Source organism: Apodemus sylvaticus, chromosome 5, assembly GCF_947179515.1.
Source record: "Apodemus sylvaticus chromosome 5, mApoSyl1.1, whole genome shotgun sequence".
NCBI lineage: Eukaryota > Metazoa > Chordata > Mammalia > Rodentia > Muridae > Apodemus > Apodemus sylvaticus.
In genome coordinates, this window is record NC_067476.1 from 112,488,048 (window position 1) to 112,507,363 (window position 19,316).

The 19,316-nt window shown below is 48.4% G+C and overlaps 1 protein-coding gene across 2 annotated transcripts; it reads right to left on the reverse strand.

Moving 5' to 3' along the window:
• Positions 1 to 290: 290 nt before the first annotated feature.
• On the reverse strand, positions 291 to 14,148 carry Pdyn (prodynorphin). 2 transcript variants are annotated; one of them, XM_052181482.1, is made up of 4 exons: positions 14,034 to 14,148; positions 12,758 to 12,817; positions 3,471 to 3,616; positions 291 to 2,378 (listed from the first exon to the last, which is right to left on the reverse strand). In XM_052181482.1, the coding sequence occupies exons 3-4, from the start codon at positions 3,600 to 3,602 to the stop codon at positions 1,764 to 1,766; spliced, it is 747 nt and encodes a 248-aa protein (XP_052037442.1). In that variant the 5' UTR covers positions 3,603 to 3,616; positions 12,758 to 12,817; positions 14,034 to 14,148; the 3' UTR covers positions 291 to 1,763. The 2 variants fall into 2 exon arrangements, with proteins under 2 accessions (XP_052037442.1, XP_052037441.1); XM_052181481.1 differs by having other exon boundaries at positions 3,471 to 3,619.
• Between the last annotated feature and the right edge of the window lie 5,168 nt (positions 14,149 to 19,316).

A 19,316-nucleotide genomic window follows, 5' to 3' on the forward strand; every position in this document is an offset into this window, starting at 1 on the left:
AAGTCACACAGACTCAGTTTACGGATATGAATCTGTGGAATACTCACTTTCTTGCTTTCTGTTACTCCACACTGTGTTTTCTAATATGACTGCAGGGGCTGGAGCTGTGGCGCGATGGTAGAGTGTTTGCCTATCATGCAGAAGGCACCAGGTTCAATCCTGCGATATAGCTACATATGTGTGTGCTTACGTAAGTATATACATATCATATATGCATATATATAATGCCATACACTTTCTCTGGAGACTACTCAAATATATTCATGCAAACACAGCAAGCCGTCTGGGTAATGCTTAACTTTATTTATTATACCAGAGAAGCAGGAAACTACACAGACCTATTAAGAACTCAAATATTCCAAGTAAGCTGGATAAATGTGATTTTTTTTTTTTTAAGCAGCACACAAGTCACTGTCAAACAGTCTACACATTTCAGAACACATGAAGAACCCTACAGGCTGTGGCCCATGTGTGGAGAGGAACACTCAAGATATCGTTTGCAAATATGCAAATCCAGTCTGCTTCCCATCAAAGATGAAAACCCAGTCTGTTTCCTCTCCCGTCCAGCCCCATGTCCTTAACCTATCCTGTAAATATCTGCCTGGAGATGGGGAGATGAAACCAAAGAGGATCTTGCCTGTGATTACGGGTTTTTGGAATCCAGTGAGCCTACTTGCTCCTAAACACTCCGTTGTTTTCTTCTGCTGCTGCTTTTCTTTGGAGACAGAGACTGAGGCTCTCTGTAGCCGTGAGGTGGGACAGTCTCTCCCTTGGCTACTGCTTTTGGATCCCCTTTCCCAGTGCCAGTGCATATGCCGGGCCAAATGGCTCAGGCTCCCGCAGCCAAGCCGACTACTGAAGAACACAGCTGCGCTCAGCCGCATCCAGCTCCACTCCGATTCAGTTCCTCCTGGGCTAGAAGCGCGATACTGATCGTTTTTAATGAGGGCTGCGGGAACTGGCCCAAATTCTGAATTTGTTGTATAGAACGAATTAGTTTGCTTTGCTCCCCGCTTATCATTTCAGCCTTCAGAAAGATGGCTTTTCATCAGGATTTCTTTCACTCTTGGGAAAGGCACCGCCCTAACCAGGGCTCTAGGAGCTGGGCTGTTCCAGGACATGTTTGAAATCATGAAGTCTCTGGATGCACAGACAATTAGCATGCTAGAGGCCTGGCCTCTCTAGGGTTATAATCCCTGTCTGTGGAAAGGCTTTTCATTTAGCCTGTGCCCTCCAGAGTAGGGCGCATAAGGAGAACGTCTGCCGCTGCGAACACCCTTAGGATCTTCGTTTGCATCTATCTGGTTTGATGTTTCTTCACTGTCTGTCTCACGGTTCACATGCAATCCTATCAAGGAGTGCTTATCTTTCTGCTGAAAGGAGCAAGTAATCAGTGAAGTTTGGCAACCACAGACCTATAGGTACAAAGACCAAGTTTCTCTGGATTCTGGGGTGGTGAGGGGGTCACAGGGACGGAGAAGTTGGGCTGATGTCAAAAGCTGCCACTAGTAATGGTAGTTTAGCGGTCTAGGGGTTTGAGCCAGACACTGGGCCTGTGGGCAGGGGATCTCGACTCTTCCCTGTCCTGTCGCTGCCTGCAAACAAGCATTGCACTGCAGAGGGGGGACGGGCGGGCTGGGCTGAGATGTTTTCATGGGGGTGCTGAATGGAGCGAGCAGGGGAACACGTACAAGAGGATGGAGCAGTGGGCTCTAGCATAGGGAGGGGGCAGACCCAACTCCGCGGAGGACGAGTGTCATGCATCAAACATCTAAATCTTCAGAATAGGTATTGGGGTTCTCCTGGGAGCGAGTCACCACCTTGAACTGACGCCGCAGGAAACCGCCATAGCGCTTCTGGTTGTCCCACTTGAGCTTGGGGCGAATGCGCCGCAGGAAGCCCCCATAGCGTTTATACAGGTCCTCATGCCCTACCCAACCCCCATCCTGACCCCCGTCCTCATCCCTGGCCATCTCGGAGCGCCTCTTGGGATATTTGCGCAAAAAGCCACCATAGCGTTTGGCCTGTTTCCTCAAGTCCTCCTCACTGAAACGGAGCGTGCCAGCCTGTGCGGCTTCGTCATTCATCTGGTCAGGACCGGTCAGCTCAGGTTCTTCTCTGTTGCCAAACCTGCCGGAGAGACCCCTGAACTTTTCCTCTGGGACACTGGTAAGGAGTCGGCTTTTCTCCAGTTCCTTCAGGAGGGGCTCCAAGAGCTTGGTCAGTGCGGTGTAGCCTTCTTCTAAAGCAACCTCATTCTCCAAGTCATCCTGGCTGCGGAGCCCAGAGGCAGACAGAGTGAGAAAAGACAAAAAGCCCTGGCATGTCTCCCACTCCTCTGAGGGCGGCACCAGGTCCTGGCACTCCAGGGAGCAAATCTGAAAGGAGACAAGAGTTTCGTGATGTAAGAGATGAGAAATTAGACTTACAGAGGCTAGGCAGTTATCCCAAAGGCACAGAGACACAGGTGGCAAGGCCAGCAGTCGAAGCAAGATCTTCCAGTTGCCCCACACATGTTCTTTCCATCTTTCAAAGGGTATCTCCAGATATATCAGGTGTGGGGAGGCTGCTAACACTTTAGAGCAGAAAGAGTGTGTATGGGAGGGGTCGCGTGTTGGGGTATAGGATCTCCCTCACAGTGCAGTAGGGAGCGTTCAGTCACCTCCATGACTATAATGACTATAATGACGTTGACAGTGATGAGCAGAACCACAACTTGAATTCTGAAGATCTGGGGCTGGAGTCCCCACACTTAGCCACATCGCTTTCCTACGAGTGAGCATGGACACACTGTGTGATGGACACACTGTGTGATGGACACACTGTGTGATGGACACTGTGTGCAGCTCAGTGAATACAGACCAGACAGATATTAAACACTAATCATCACGATCTCAAGGAATCAACCTTCCTTTTATGGTTGAGGAAAATGAGACTCAGGAGAGAGTTCCAGAGTAAGGGAGCAAGACAGGGCCCGAACCCAAGCCTGAGTGACGCCCACCACAGTCAGCCAACAAACACTCTGTCGGGTGAGGCATGGGAGAAAGCATGACTGAAAATGATGACAACAAGCCAGGACAAAAGTCTCGGGCCCAGGAGAGCCCCACGAAGCAGATCCTGATAATGTCAGGGTGACAGCTTCTGCCAGAAGATTGAATTTGGAGGTGTCTATCAGCCAGGAAAGGAAGCTTTGGAATATGTACCCAGAGCTTCAGGCAGCAGAGCAAGAACCCCATGGTCTATACCCCGTTGCCAGGCACTTGGCTGCCTGGAAACATGGTGTCTGTGCAGGCCTTGGGGAGCCATGGGAATGAAGTCCAGAATGCAGTGGGAACCAGACATCAGACCTCGGTACCCGGCTGTCCGTGCCATGCACTGCGGCAGAGGCACAGCTGCCCAGAATTGCAACCTCCCTTCTTTAGGCTCCACCGACAAACAGAATAACACGGAGAAACCTTGCTGAGACCTACCAGGGGGTTGATGGGATGGGGCCCATCCTGAGTCCTCACGGCACACAGGGAGCACAGGGACAGGCAGTCTGCTGCAACATTAGAGGGCATCGCAAGGAGGCAAGCTGCCAGCATCAGCCTGGACCACGCCATTCTGCCTCGCTCGTCTGCTAGAGAGAGAGAAGGACAAGATGGTGAAGTGTGTGTGTCCGGAGCGGACAAGGCCATCTCTTACTCATGTGTGGCGTAGGAGCAGCATTATCCTTCCCATCCTGTAGTCAAGGACACAGAAGCTGGGGAGGGAGCATAGGAGTCAAGAACGAGGACGCGGGAAGAGTGAGAGCTGAGTAATTGCTGCTTCCTGGGATCGTCTCTCTGTAGACAGCCCATGTAACAGCTCTCTGCAAGGCAGGCTATGCTGTAGTCTCCACTTGGCAGATGGAGAAACTGAGGCACGGGAAAATGGTTCCACACAGCAAGGAAGCCAGTAAGTCAGGGATTGATCTGATCTGTCCATCTTCAAGTCACAGTGCGACTACTACCAACCTTCAGGTCTGGCCCCATGTGCTGAGTCCCCAGGCTGGACGCTGGACATAGAAGCAAGCGCTGTTCTGCTGACATACACCCCTGCTCTTTCTGTTCTTCCCAAGGTCTTTGGAACTCTGCTCTTTGACTTCAGCACTGCTCCTCACTCTGACAACTGAACCCTCTCCATGCCGGCCTCCCTCCTTGGCTTCCCTGATTACCTCATGAACTATCCTCCCTAGCACATTAATCTGAGATGGCGCCCATTAGGTAGAGCTAGGCCTCCCTCTCTGCCTCTCTGTCACACATCCCCCCAGTCTGGCCCCCTTCCTAACCCCAACATCAGACCTAAGATTTACTTTCATGACAATCAGGCTCTGCCTCACCTCTTGGCCTTCTTTGCGTTTGTTTCTTCTACCTTTCCTTGTCCTCTTGTTTCTTGTCTTTCCTTGATTAGGTTTCACTTCTCAGCAACTTGCACCTCTTCCATCACAATGGTGCACCCTCTAACTAGCTGTGTGAGCACTTTGCCCCTCCATGCATGTGTGCACATGTGCATGTGTGCACATGTGCATGTGTGAGTGCATGCATGTGCGCGTGCGCGCACACACACACACTCATGCATGCATGCACATAAGCACTCTGAACACAGACTATCTCTTGCTCTCTCCCAAGTACTTGTTTATGGGCCTCCAACAGGCTAAGCTTGTTGCTGCCTCTGGACCCTTGTGCATTCTCTTTCTCAGTCTGGAGTACCCAAACCTCAGGTTTTCACAAGACTTCCTTTCTTGCATTAAATAAATTAAATATCCAGACAGGCTCCCACCAGCTGAGGTATCTGCCTTTATCATTTCCCCACCTAGAACATTAGCTCTCAAAAGCACAGAGTTTAGCTGTCTTAACTTCTTATCCTAGCATTTAAAACTCCAGCCAGCACATAGTAGGCCCTTTGCAAATGCTTGGCAGATGAGCTAATGGTTTATTAAAAGGTGACCCTTTCGAGAGGGTGAATATGGGAGGGGCAGGAGGGAGGGGACATGAAAAGACTGAAGGGGGAAATCAGAAAGTGATATGACTATATTGCAATTAAAGCAAAAAGTTATCATCCCTTTCACAGTCAATTTTTAAAAAGATTTTTATTTTATTTTTAATTATATGTCTATGTATGTGTGGGTAGGATATATGCTATAATTTCAGGTGCCCGTGGAGGCCAGCAGAAAGTGCAATGCATCCCCAGAGCTGGAGTGATAGGCATTTGTGAGGTGACTGACATGAGTACTGGGAACCAAATGTGGTCCTTTGAAAAAGCAGGGCTCACTCTTAACAACTCCAGTCCCATCAGACAACTCATTAGAAGTCAACTCACCGTGTGTTCTTGCCTGAGGAGCTGTGAGGCCCCGGGGACTCCGAGCCAGCCATCTGGGGATTTTACTCTCTTCCCACCTAGACATCCTGATCTACTGTCTCCAAGATAACAGTGTCCACCTTCCCTCCAGGTTCCTGAGAACTGCTCAGTTTCTTCTGATGCTCAGGGGCTCCAAAGATCCCACCCATGAGCCAAAACCCAGGAGAAGGATCCTCTCTTAAAGTACACGGTCGACTTCCTAACCATCACATCAGTTGCCACTGTTGAGATGCTTCTGTCCTGAGCCCCTGTGGGGGCGCTGGCACTGCAGAGAGCTGCCCACATCCTGCCCTGAGCAGTGAATGAAGCCGAGGTGCAGGGCCCACTCTGTCCACTCTCCACCTAGTAATGGCAGCTTGTAGCACAGGTGTGAGTCATCAGCAGCTAAGTCTTCTATGAGTCCCCTCAACAATCTGCAGAGCACTGACTCAGTCTCCCCACCAGCTCAGAGGTGAGCGTGCATGATCTGCCCACTTTAGAGATTAGAAAACCGGTGCTTAGAAACTTAGTAACTCATCCAAGGGTATTTACAACTGTAGGCCAGAGACAGGCCCATGGGCTTCTCCCAAGACTGGGCTCAACTGCTGCTGGCACGGGCAAGCTCAGAGTGGAAAACACACAGAACTGGACTCATGTAGCCTGGGTGTCTCTGTCCATCGGGTTTCTCCTGTGTTCTATCAGATGAGAAAGGTTTGGGCAAGTGAATGCACCATTTACATGCAGACAAAATAAATGGCTTTTTTCCCCCTCTCTGATGCTGATCAGGGCAGGTCTGGCCTGTTATAAGATTTGAGTGACCTGTTGGGAGACTTCCCGTACCAGCGAGCTCTAAAATAGAACCAATTTCAACCTCTCTGTACAGAACTGGTGCCAGCATCTTTTCCTCTCCCCTTTAGCCTCTGTGTGATGATTTAGGTGATGAAGTAGCTAGGCGCCTGCCACTCTGAGCCGCCCCTTGAACTAACCACATACCCAACAACTTAAGGCACAAGCGCCAGCACTGTGCCTGCTTTACAGACTCCCCTGGGTCAAGGAGACGGGCTTGTAGACAGTCTACTGCAGACCTCGCCTTCTAGTCCACTGATGGCTTCCCGGGCTACTCCATCTCTTTGCCCCACCCTGCAGCCTTCAGCCTCTGCCTGGTTCTGGAGCAGATCCAAGCTTATTCCCCTAAACACAATCTCCACAGTAGCCAGAGGACTGTCCTGACACTCCCCTCTGACTGTGCTCCCCAGCTCTGTGCCAGCCTTTCAGGCTCTGAAATGCCTTCCAAAGGTCTGACTCTTTGACCATACTCAGCATCTTTCCCAACATGGAAAGCCTGCGTTTGTGAAGTGCACGTTACACATGTCTGTGCTCCATCCTGTATACAGCCCCATAAGGCTGAAACCAATATTATTCCCATAGTAGAGAGAACATGGAGGTGCAAAGAGATACGTTCACAGCATCCTAGCAAGTACACAACACACTGGCATCTGGATGTGAGTTCTGCCTGACCTGGGCTCATCCAAGCCACTTTAATTCCATAGCGAAGGACACATGGTATCCCCAAACCTTGCATGCCGTGTCCCCTCTGCCTCGAACAGCTGTCACCCATTCCTATCACCTTTTGACCTGACTAACTCTCACTCATTCTTTAGAATTCAGCCTCAGGTGTCACAACCAAGAAGTCTGTCTGGACATGACCGCTCCTTGGGTCTCCTGCAGCCCCCCCCCATGCTAGCCCCACCCAGCACAGAATTATGCCTGACTATCTGAGTCTAACACGAGAGGCGATTTTGTAAATACAAAGTTCCTGCATATGAAAGTATGGGGAATATTTAGCCACGAGAAGCAGGCCACAGTTGAAAAAAATATGTAAAGGAGAAACCGGAGTACTACATGCCAAGAAGGGGGCAGAGGCCCGTCCATGTCAACCTCACCGGCCTAGCTACAGTTTTCATTTGTTCGAAATGTCATGAGAAGACCGATTTGTATGATTGATCTATGGGTGGATTAAGTCGTGCAACAATGGACAGATGGAAGGATGGGTGGATGTGTGGATGGAAGGATGGGTGGATGGGTGGATGGGTGGATGGAAAGATGGGTGGATGGGTGGGTGGGTGGATGGGTGGATGGGTGGATGGAAGGATGGGTGGATGGGTGGATTGGTGGGTGGGTGGGTGTGTGGATGGGTGGATGGGTGGGTGGGTGGGTGGGTGGGTGGATGGGTGGATGGGTGGATGGGTGGGTGGGTGGGTGGATGGGTGGATGGGTGGATGCATGAGTAGCTGAGCAGATGAATGTCCCAGGGTGTCATCCAGGATTCAGATGAGACCAGGGGACCCATACAAGTTTGGTGAGTGAATAGACATTTTAAAACTGGGAGTTTTTTAAATTTAAAAAGCAAAACAAAACTCAATTTCCAACTTGTTTGGGAAAAAAGTCTAAAGCCTTTAAGACATTGGGCCTGCATCATACATTGGTCCTAGTCATGTGGGACACACACACACACATACACACACAGACTGGGCCCCCACTGTTCCTGCTGAGCACCTCACAGACATTTGTATCTGCCACCCTTGGATGGCAATTCAAAAAATTTAGAAAAACAACTTGGGGCCGGGAAGGGGGTTCAATGATTTTGAGAAAAGTGAGGTCCAATCCTGCCTGACCTGGCTACAGGCCGCTGAGCTTGCTTAGTGAGGAGAGGGCAGATTCCAGCTGGCCACTTAACCACCACTTGAAGAAACCTGGCTTTGCTGAGTATCAGTTTTCTCCAGTATACAGAGGGGCTAGTAACAGAGAGTGTGAGGGTTGCCTTAGGCACACTAAACCTATGCCTGGCGCACACTAGGCACTTTAAATAAGAAAGTATAAATAATACTAAATAAGGAGTATAAAGGCATCAGTCTGGTCTTATGTGGGCTACGGAGGAAGGGAGAAGGACACAGAACCCGCACGTGATGGAACACATTCTCTGTCCTGTGTGGGGCCTACTGTGTGGAAGGGGAGCACGTGCCACTCTTGAGCATAGCAACCCTGTAACAGCCTCAGTCAGCTTCTCAGGAGCTACACTGTACCAAGCTTATGCAGATTCGCTCAGAATTCCTAGAGTTACATAATACTGTTCCTAAATGCTTTTTGGAGAAGGGAAGGTGGTCCTCTGTGTTCTCTTGATGAACACAGGTCTTGTGAACAGAGGACCCAGCTCATCAGCTCAGTCCCTGAGGTTGGACCTGTCTTTTCACAATGGCCTTGAGACCACCCCCATCTTATTTCCTCCTTCTTGTGAACACACACTCCTGAAAAGAAGCTGTATTTACAGACTGGTTAACCGACTAGAAGTTCTGCACTGTGGAGAGACTGGCTGTAAACAGTATGGAAGATCATTTTCTTATCTTCTGCTTCCAGAACAACCATCCTTTGCCCACCTCTGTGTCAGAGCTAATATCCTGTGACTAATAGATTTAAAAAAAAAAAAAAAACAACAACAACAAAAAAAAACCTCCGAATCTATTGTCTTAGTAAACATACTGGCTTCCAACCCAAAAGCTAAGAATGTCATCAGATAGCATCTTAGGCCTATAGAAAAGTGCCCCCTATCTTCCTGTACCTGCCTCTCTGATGGAGCCGCCAATGTATTTCAAACTTGCCTTGATTTGTGACTTTCTTTGTTCCATAAAATGATAAAACTTCATGAAACCGCTTCCACGTCAGAACGTGGAATTTCCCTCTGTGTTCCCAGACCCTGGGCACTTAAAATGGCTCCGGAAGAAACTTTCTCTTACACTCTTTAAGATGAGAACTGTGGTTTTTCTTGTTTTGGTTTTTTTTTTTTTTTTTTTGACACCTTTAAAAGATTTACAAATTACTGAGCACAGTTGGTGGCCCCTGAGTCAGGCTGCGGCTGGGATTTCCACCTTTCCATTGGGGAGCTGTCTGTGAGGGACAGAACTGGGGAGTTAGACCTGCTTCACAGTGTTGCCACCTGGGGCAAACTGAGGGGAAAGCTGCTTTAGCTTTCAATGGACTGTGAAGCAGGGAGGCAAGCGTGAGGCGAGGCTCAGCCAGGGAGAGGAGACCCAGATGACCCTCTTCACCCAGCACTTCATAAAAACGTGTCCTTGGCCAGACTCAGGACACGCCTAACAGTGCAGCGGGGAAAGAGCAGGTGGAGGGAAGACGCTTGACCATCCTAACAAACAGAAAAGGGTGATCTGGACATGCCCTACTCCATAATCACATGGGCACACATATTCTCTTTCCATTCACAGATATATTCCATGGGTTCCATTTATCTGAAGAGCCCTGGCCCCACCGACAGCTGTCCACAGGTGTTTACATGCCACAGAGAATCCTTAACCACTCAAGCAAGAGCCCAGGGGCTCACAAAGCCAAAACCATTTACTGTCTGATTTCTCACCAAGGAAGTATGCTGAGCCCACTTCATTTGACTTACACAAGTCTGATAATTTTCAGATAATTTTTCTGGGTCTCCAGACATGTGACAATATTATCTAATAATATCTAATAACAATCTCCTGACAGGAGACCAGGTGGCTCACTGCAGTAGAGACAGGGTAGAATTCCTTATTTCCTCCTTCTTGTAAACACACCTTCGCTCCAGCATCCTTCACTCCAGCAAGTTCAGAGCCTATACTAGTGGCAGAACTCATTAAGGAAAAGTACCATCACCTGGAACTTTAATAATATTCCCTGAGAGGTCAAACCATGAGCTTTTCAGACAGAGCCTTGCACCCGCTCTCCATGAACCTCTGGACAGTGTCTGTTAAAGGACCAGCACACAATAGGAACTGTCTTCCCTCTTGATCCAGAGTTCCTTGAAAGAGTTGGTTTTGTTTTGATTTGATTTTGCCCTCTCCCCAGCTGAGAGAGATCTCTACTGTAATGCGTTAGCCAGGCCTCCAGAGGCAGCAAGCATTTTTATTTGAAACGCCAGGGCTGAATAATAATAGCATGATTTAACACCACAATTATCCCTGGGAGCACTGTATGCATATGATTATTCCTATTTGGAGGAAGAGGAAATGGGAAAAGGTAAGAATGAAGTCACTTGCTTAAGGTCACACAATGAGTCAGGAGGACTTAGCTCTCACCCCCTCCCTTGACACACATCACTGTTTCTGTGACCCTCTAGTGACAACCACCCTTGAATCTATCAAAGACTGTACCACCATTCTGTGTCAGGCAGGATGTCTCCAGATGACTCCTTGAAAGGCTCTCAGAAAAGGCTTAATTTAAGCTTTAGGGGAAAACTGAGCTGAGAGAAACAGCACCCCCTAGTGGCGGGGCTGGAATTCACAGTATCTCCCACCTGACAGCCAAATGCTTTACATCTTTGATATGAATTACCTCCACCAGTGAATTGGGCACTATTAGCCCCACTTAGATAAGAATACAGTGGCTCAGAGAGATAGGAACAAGGCACAGAGTTGATCTGCTGACTACACAAACTGTCCAGAGGTGTAAGGGCTCATGGCATGTCCTGTGGGCTATCCCCAAGACTTTCACACACCCCTGAAAATGAAACGGTTTCAGGACTTTTCACCTTACTGGAAAACAGCAAGTTCGTTTTGGTGGGTTCCCAGGGGGCTGGTGAAGGAAGGCTCTGAAACTTGGAAGTGCTTCTTGTTGAGAAGTGATCACAGATAGACCATGGGTGATCAGTTTGCAGAGTGGCTTGAGTCCTGAACAGAAAATGAGCCAACCTAATTTTCAGCCAGTATCAAAGCGTGGACATAGGAGATGGTCTTACCCTAAGGCCACCACATTTGCTATGCAGAGACAGAAACACAGTCCTGTTGTCCCTGCTGCCATGGTCAGGGTCTCAGTGACAGCACTAGTTGCAGTTTTAAAGGAATGTTTCTCAGCTGTCGGGTTTGTAAGTAATCCCCTCCCTTTTGTAATTTGGAACAGTTATAGGATACAGAAAGACAAAAGGAAAATGAGAGGGTGGGGAGAGAGAAGAACAGTCAGAGGAAAGGGACATGGTGGGGGTGGGACAGTGGCAGAGATGATGCTGGGAAGTGGGTGAGTGGGGCAGAGAGGGAAGGGGCAAAGGAGGTGGGGCAAAAGTCAACGTTGTCTCCTGCTCCTCCCCCAATCTGCCCCTTGAGATACACAATAATTGCTTGGGAAACCGTTATCAAGTTAAATAGAATAAGACTGGGGGCAAAGGCAGGTGAAACCACTGTGGACACATTATTCCCGGTGAGTGTGTCTGCAGCTAGTGGCTAAGCATTCTGGCCAGTGGGCATCTGGGGATAGGGTGAGGCATGATATACCTCAGAGATATGGCCGCTGAGCTCCTGTGGAAGTATGGGGTGGGATCCGGACTGAGCTGCAAAGGTCTTGGGGAGCACAGCACAGCTGATGTTACCATCTCCCCCTACTGTGGTCAGTTGTGTGTCGGTCACTTTGTTTTAGCACACTGTCAGACCCAGTAAGATCTGCCAATCACTTATCAGCCAAGAGGAGCAAACTGGCGAGAAAGATCATCTGCTGACCATACCTTCTCAGATGCACACTGAAACCAAACCAGCAACTGCCGACCCCTCGGAGAATGAGGGAGAGGTCTGATAAATGGAAAAGTTGTGCCAGGATGATGGGAGACGATGGAATGTCAGGGAGGACTTCACTGTTCAGGGGTGGGTGGGGGTGGGGAGCGGCAGATAAAGCAATAGCGTCATCTGTAGGAGTGGGCAGAGAAACACTGGCCCCAGAAATATTTGGCTTTTGTCAGGTTTCCCAGCAAGAGCGCACAGCACGATGGAATGGGAAGACTGATGATGTCTTACAGGAGAGGGGAGGGGTTCATTTTGAAGCCTGCCATTTTGAGTCATCAGAGAGGTGACCATAATAGCATTTACTGAGTGCCTACCAAATGCCAGGTGCACACGGCCTCCCATGGGAGCCCTGTAGTGACATAGGGAAAAGGACATTATCATGATCTTCATTATATTGGTGAGGAGATTAAGACCTTAAAAGGAAAAGCAATCGTTGCAAAGTTACACGCAGCAGATAATGCATGACTCTTGGGTTTGAACTCAACACAGGCTCACGTGTGGTCGCACACACTTAGGCAATACATGGAAAATTCTTAAGGTAGTGCTCCAAAAGTCCCGAGAGTTATCGTACCCTTCCATGTGCTTCCTCAAACAGCCCTGACCCAGCTGCCTGAGTAGCCTACTGCATCAAAACAGTGGATCCCACCACACAGCATCCGTGAACCCCCTGTGACACCACACGCCCAGCTGCCAGCTACTCCTGGAGACAAGGGGAGTCACCTGCCACCCATCACACTTAGCACAATGAGGACACAGCAGTGGGCTCAGGATTGTATCAATAAACACACACACGCACACATACAACTCACCTTGCTGGGGCTGCTTCAAGAGCTCCTCCACGCAGATCTCAAAGCCTGGGAATGAATGACCTGCAAAAACAGAACAAAAGACAAGAGTGGAGTGGGGTGGGAGCACCAGTGAAGGGAGCAGGGGAGGAGGGCGAGCAGAGCGTAGGCGTAAGGCCCCCATGACAAGGAACAGAAAAGGACTGACATTCTGAAAGGTTTTGCAACAGATCTTGACAGCAATGCCTGTCAGATCAGAAAGATATCCGTGTATATTTCACCATCCCTTGGCAGAAGGATGATAATGAAGGTTTGCTCTCTGTGGGAGGGTACTTGAAACCAGATCCAATAACCTAAAGCGCTCAGAGGCTTTATTAAGGGACACTTGTAAATCTTAAGAGATTCTCAGAAAAAGAAGAAAAAAAACATACCCAGGGAAAAGTAACAAGGCACAGAATTTGCTGTTCAGTCGTGGAGGGTCTACAGTCGCCGTCTCCGAAACTCACCAGCTTTTTGCTGATATCAAACTTTGGGGTTCCACAATACGTCCTTTAAACATGGGCATTGCTGTCAGAGAGCCCATGGCTTTCCTCAAACGAGCTTCCTCCAGCCTAATTTAGCTGCCTCCAGCAGTAAAGTAGCTGTGATTTACAGGAAAGCAACAAGTCCTTCCAAAGTAAAATTGGCAAGGGAAGTCTTCCTCAGACTGGGTATCCAGCCGAGTTCTTGCTTTCCTTCCTAGTTCCCTTTCAACCAAACAACCCCAGACTTCATTCTGAGTAAAATCAAAGGAAGCCACTCAAATCGGCATCTCGTCAGCAATTAAACATGATTCAAAAAGAATAAAAAAGGACAGCACTATGTATGCATTGATGGTGTCGATCGGTACTTGGCAAATGCCGAGTCCTGAACCTCATTAATGTTCCCAATCCGTGTAATCTAAGTCCAGTGAGAACGTTGACCTTTAAGATCGGGCTAATTAGTGAAACCTCTTGGTCTTCCACCCAGGCTGCCCCCTTCTCCTCAGACTCTGAAAACTAGCGTGGGGACTGCTCTGTGGCAGAGCCAAAGCGCTGCTAGCACCTGTGGAAGCCAGGACTGTTCAGGGCACGGGATCCAGAGGACAGGCAGCTCTTTGGACTCCCCGAGCAGGCTTTTGTCAACTCAACTATGATTTCCTGTGCTGAGTAAAGAGAACCAAACCTAACTTCCCCCAGCCCAAGCTCCCACCGGTCCCCCTGCATAGAGCCAGGAGCACCATGCTTAAAGCCAGAATGCCTGGGCTCCCTGCCGATCTTACCTGCTTACTGCTTTGTCCCTGGCAGGCTTCTAGCTGGTAGAGTGGCTGAATCCAAGATTCAGAAGGCACCCTTATTCTAGCTCAGAGAAGTACCACAAGAGGAAGCGGCTACCAAATCCTTCTGGAGCCTTACTCCTTTTATAGATGAGAGTCTCCCCCTGTCGCTCAGCCCTCTCAGCGCTCGCTCTCTCGCTCACAGAGCACAGGCTGCCAGGAGCCAATAGGGGAGTGACAGAGCAGTCAGAGCTCAGACCCCCGGGTCCTTCCTCTCAACTCCCTGGGCCTGAGTGAGACACAATAGCGGCTCCTGGTGATGTGGTGTGGAGGAGGATGCTTTCATGCAGCCCGGGGGTGGATTCTCAGTGTAGTGCTGTTTGTCACTTCAAATTCGGCCACTTTCAGCATCTCCAGGAGAGTGTCACAGGAAAACAGAGACAAAGGTGGGGGAAAGGCAGAGATGGGAGGATACAGAGAGAGATGGAGAGAGGCAGAGAGTCCAATAGAAAGGCAAAAAGAAAGTTGGGAAACAGAATGGAAACAGAGAGAGGCAATGTCTGAGATACAAGGAAGCACAAAGTAAGAGGAAAAGAGAAAGAACCCCAGACACAGAGGCTGTCAAAGATCAGCAGATAAAGATGGACATGGAGTCAGAGGAGGAGGAATGCTCACACAAGAAATGAAACATAGGGACCAAGGGGTGTGCTAGAGTGCCCAAAGCAGAGTTCTTGGTTATGGAAGAGGAACACTCAGCTCTATGTTGGCAGACTCTCTCTCTCTCTCTCTCTCACACACACACACACACACACACACACACACACACACACCACACTGGCATGCATATGAGTGTGCATTAGCCCAAGAATGCCAGCTGACTTGGGCACCTGTCTGAGTTGATAACAGGCACTGCCCTCCCTCACAACCAACGGGGTTCAACTCTTGTTTTTTTCTGGCAGCAACACAGAATTAATAGCATGAGTGCCCCTCAGAACAGTGGCTCTGATGTGCCTTTGAGTGGCTCTGGCTTGGAGCACATATTCCCTGTGTGGACCCTCCACTGTGCTGTGATCAGCCTGGAGGTCCTGGATGGCTTCAAACACCTCCCAACCTCTCTGAGTTTGGACGGAAGCATGCTTGTCTCTGTAGCCAGTGGCGGAGGTATTCACCTTGGCTGGGAGAGTGTCAGAGGCTGGCTGGGCAGTCCATGTCATGAACACCTGGGTTGCACCAGGCAGTGAGCAAAGATGTCAACTTTAATTCTCATGTCCTGGCCAGGTGCCCCAGCAGAGGCTGGAGAGCTGGGAAACTGGCCTCAGAACACAGCAAGTCATCACCCAGACCCAGATGGATGTGGTTCTAACCATCTACTGGACAAATGCCCACCCCGAGGACTTGGCTCTACGGTGCCCATTTCTGAGATTGGGTCTGTTTGTCTGAACAAGGTCAATGAGAGCTACAGCTAATAACACTGGATATGTCGGCTTGGTCTCCGCCTCTGCCACTCATCAGTGCAGAGCCCTAAGCCAAGTTAGTGGGTTCAACTTCACTTTGCTCATCTGTAGAATGGGGGAAGGAACCCCACTGGGACCTTGGCATAGTGAAAGGAGGAAATGCCAAGAGCATTTGCCATAGCCGGCATGTAGCCTGTACTTCCCCATAAGCTGTCCTCGAGGTAATGGCGATTACATCATCATGCTCTGATGCACCAGCCACACTTGGCACTTGTCTGGGACATCATCCTCTTCCTGCCGCTGGGTCACTGCATGCTCTCATACAACTAGGATGACAGACAGGGCCGTTTGGTGAGTACCTGGTACATCACAGATGCTGTGGCTTGTTTTCACCATATCCTCAGAAGAGCGATGCTGTGGTGGGCTTGTCAGCCTGCAGCTTTTCATGATTAAGCTGTGGAGTGTGGCGTAGTGCCAGCCAAGCAGGGTGAGCAGGGAGGTCCCAGTTATCCCTGTTCCCCTGGCCTATTCTTCAGGCTCTGCCCTCTCTGCAGGATCCTTGCCCTAGGTGAGCGTGTGCTGGTGCTCTCAGGCAGGCACTTGCATGGCATGGCTGTGTCTCAGGCTGTCTTCCTGCTTGCCGAGCTGGGGCTCCTGAGCATCTCTTCAGTCATGTCACCCAGGGATCTCGCAACCCGAGAACGAACTGTTTCTTCATCCGTAAGGTCCCAGGCTCATGCCATTCACTCCCATTTCCCTTAATACCCCACCCGTCTCTGCCTCCTAATTTCTACCTCCATAAGCTCTTGGCAATAACCTTGGAATAGACGGATGCTGCAGAGACGAGATGCAGTCGCTCCAGTAGCTGTTGGAAGTCGGCAGGCAATAGGGAGAGAAGTGGAAATACGACGACATCATGAGGAGAGTGCCGTGAGGCAGAGATGCTCAGGGTTGAGCAGCCTTCACCTGAGTCTACTGGAGCCTCAAGAGCAAATACTTCAGGAATTTATTTTTCCTCTCTAAACTCATATGTGTGCTTTGCAGCACACACACACACACATACACACACACCTGTAAACACCACACATATACACATACCTATAGACACTGCACACATACACACACACACACACCTGTAAACACCACACATATACACATACCTATAGACACTGCACACATACACACACACACACACACCTGTAAACACCACACATATACACATACCTATAGACACTGCACACATACACACACACATACACACACACCTCTAAACACCACACATATACACATACCTATAAACACCACACATATATGCACACACACATGCACACACACATGCACACAGGCACTCACACAAATATTGTACACACAAACACAGTTGCTGCCCACATGGCAGAAGGCTAGTAAAAGACTCTCCTATCCCTGGAAAAGCCTAACACAAAGTCTCTCCCTCCCTTAGGCTAGGACACCCCTCCCACTTGCGGTCCTAATGCAGGTCTCTGAGCACCACCAAATGAGAACAGGAACCGGGGCTCGCTGGACTGCCCTGTGTGCTTACTATATCCATCACAACTGACGGGTACCTCATTTAGATGCACAGATGTCCAGGCATCCTCAGAAGTCAGGAAGATAGTACCAGCTTTGTCTAGCTGTCAGGACTAATTCCTGAGTCCTCTCATGCTCCTTGCCTGCCTGTCCTGAGTGAATGATGACCTCTGGTTCAGATCATAAAGTGGACAAAAAACAAAGAATGAAGGGAAGGAAAAACTTGAAACACCCAGCCCCCAAGTCTTGTTGTTAAGAAGGTTTCAGGAAGATCATGTTAGGAAATAGAAAGTAAAGAGAATTAAAGCCAGCTCTTATGCTCTCCACTGTGATAAACTTCCCTTATCTATCAACAGTCCTGTAATTAGCTGTGTCTCTTACCTTCTGCACGCAGACTAAGAAGCAGGCTGGGAGAAGGCACACAAACCACCTTAGAATAAAGCAATCTAAAGATGTGAAAAAATAATGAAAACTTGAAAACACTGAAGGAAAAAAATAGAAAAATACACTTTAAGATGAAAAGACTTCCCGTGACCATGGATTAGATGAACCATATGTGGAAATAGCTATCTCACCAAAAGCAATGCTCATTAGAAGCCAATACTTCACAGAAACACAAAATATGTTAAAAATCCCTATAAAAGCACAAAAGACCCTGGTACTCAAAGCAATCCTACATGAAAGGGATATTGCTTGACAGAATCACCATTCCTGACTTCCATATGAACATGGAATTATCACAAAGCCAACAAGTAAACCAGTGAAATACAGCTGAAAACCCAGATGCAAATCCATGTAGCTACAACCACCTAATCTTTGACAAAGATGCAAAACAATTATACATTGGAAAAAAGATAACACTTTAAACAAATGGTGATGGGAAACCTGGATAATCACGCACAGAAGAATGAAAGTAGAGTCTTACCTTTTACCCTCAAAGACCTAAACATAAGGCCTGCAACTCTGAAACTTATAGAAGAAAAAGTAAGGAAATATATTAGTTTCTTTTTGTTACTATGCTAAAACAAAAAACAAACAAACAAACAAACTTAGAGTTTTACTGCTGTGAGCAGACACCGTGACCAATGCAACTCTTATAAGGACAACATTTAATGAGGCTGGCTTATGGGTTTGGAGGTTCAGTCCATTATCATCAAGGCCAGAGCACAGCAGCACCAAGGCAGGCATGTCGCAGGAAGAGATGAAAGCTCAACATGCTCCGAAGGCAAACAGGAAAAGATTCACTTTCAAGCAGCTAGGGTGAGAGTCTTAAAGACCACGCCCACAGTGACACACTTCCTCCAATAAGGCCACACCTCCCTGGGCCAACCATATTCAAACCACCACAAATACCAAGACCAAGGAAACTTAAATAAAGAAGATATAGTTTATTTGGGCCTTTGGGTCAGAGTCCATCGCAGGATGGAGATATGGAAACAATCAGAAGGATGAGGCAGGAATCTGAGAGATCACATCTGTGAATGTAGGCAGGAAGCAGGGTGGAGGGAGTAGAAATTTGGAAATAGGTCAGACTACATAATTTCAAGGCCCACACCCAGTGACTTACTTTCTCCAGAAAGACCACACCTCCTACATGCACCCCCCCCAAACAGCATCATCAGCTGAAGATCAAGTTTTTAAATACCCAAGCCTATGAAGGAAATTTCTCATTCAAACCATCATATTCTACTATTTGTCCCTATAGGCTCATAATGATTAAAATACATTTAGTGTAACTTCAAAGGTCCCCATAGCCTTTTTTACAGTCTCCAATACTGTTTACAAATATCAAAGCCCAAAGTCTTTTCTGAGGCTCAAAACAATCTCTTAAATTGTAACAGTAAAAATGCAAATTATGTATTTCCAACATATAACTGCATAGATCATACATTACCATTCCAAAACAGAGAAATGGGAGCATGGAGGGGAAATCCTGCAGAAAAAAACAAAACCCAGCAGGGCAAACCCCAAATCCACATCTGGTGGCTCCACATCTGATGTCTAGACATTAGCTTTAAAGAGCTTAGCTGACACTAGCCCTTCAGGTTCACTGCCTGCAGTATACATCTCTCTTGGGGTGATTCCACTCCCTCTATGCCAATCTCCTTGGCAGGGTACTATGATTCTGACACCTCCAATATCTTGGGATTTCCACTGCCTGGAAACATCTCTCCATAGCCGTGGAAGAAGAACCCAAGTCCCCTTCATTCTTATATCCTTTATACCTACAGAACCAGCATCACAGAATTATGCTACCAAGTTAACAACCAACTTGGGGTAGACACTGAAC

Coding starts and splice junctions, on each gene's coding strand:
- Pdyn (XM_052181482.1), bottom strand. CDS start 3,602: ATGGCGTGGTCCAGGCTGATGCTGGCAGCTTGCCTCCTTGCGATGCCC. Junction 2,379..3,470: donor CCCATCCCATCAACCCCCTG/GTAGGTCTCAGC, acceptor GTCTCCTTTCAG/ATTTGCTCCCTGGAGTGCCA.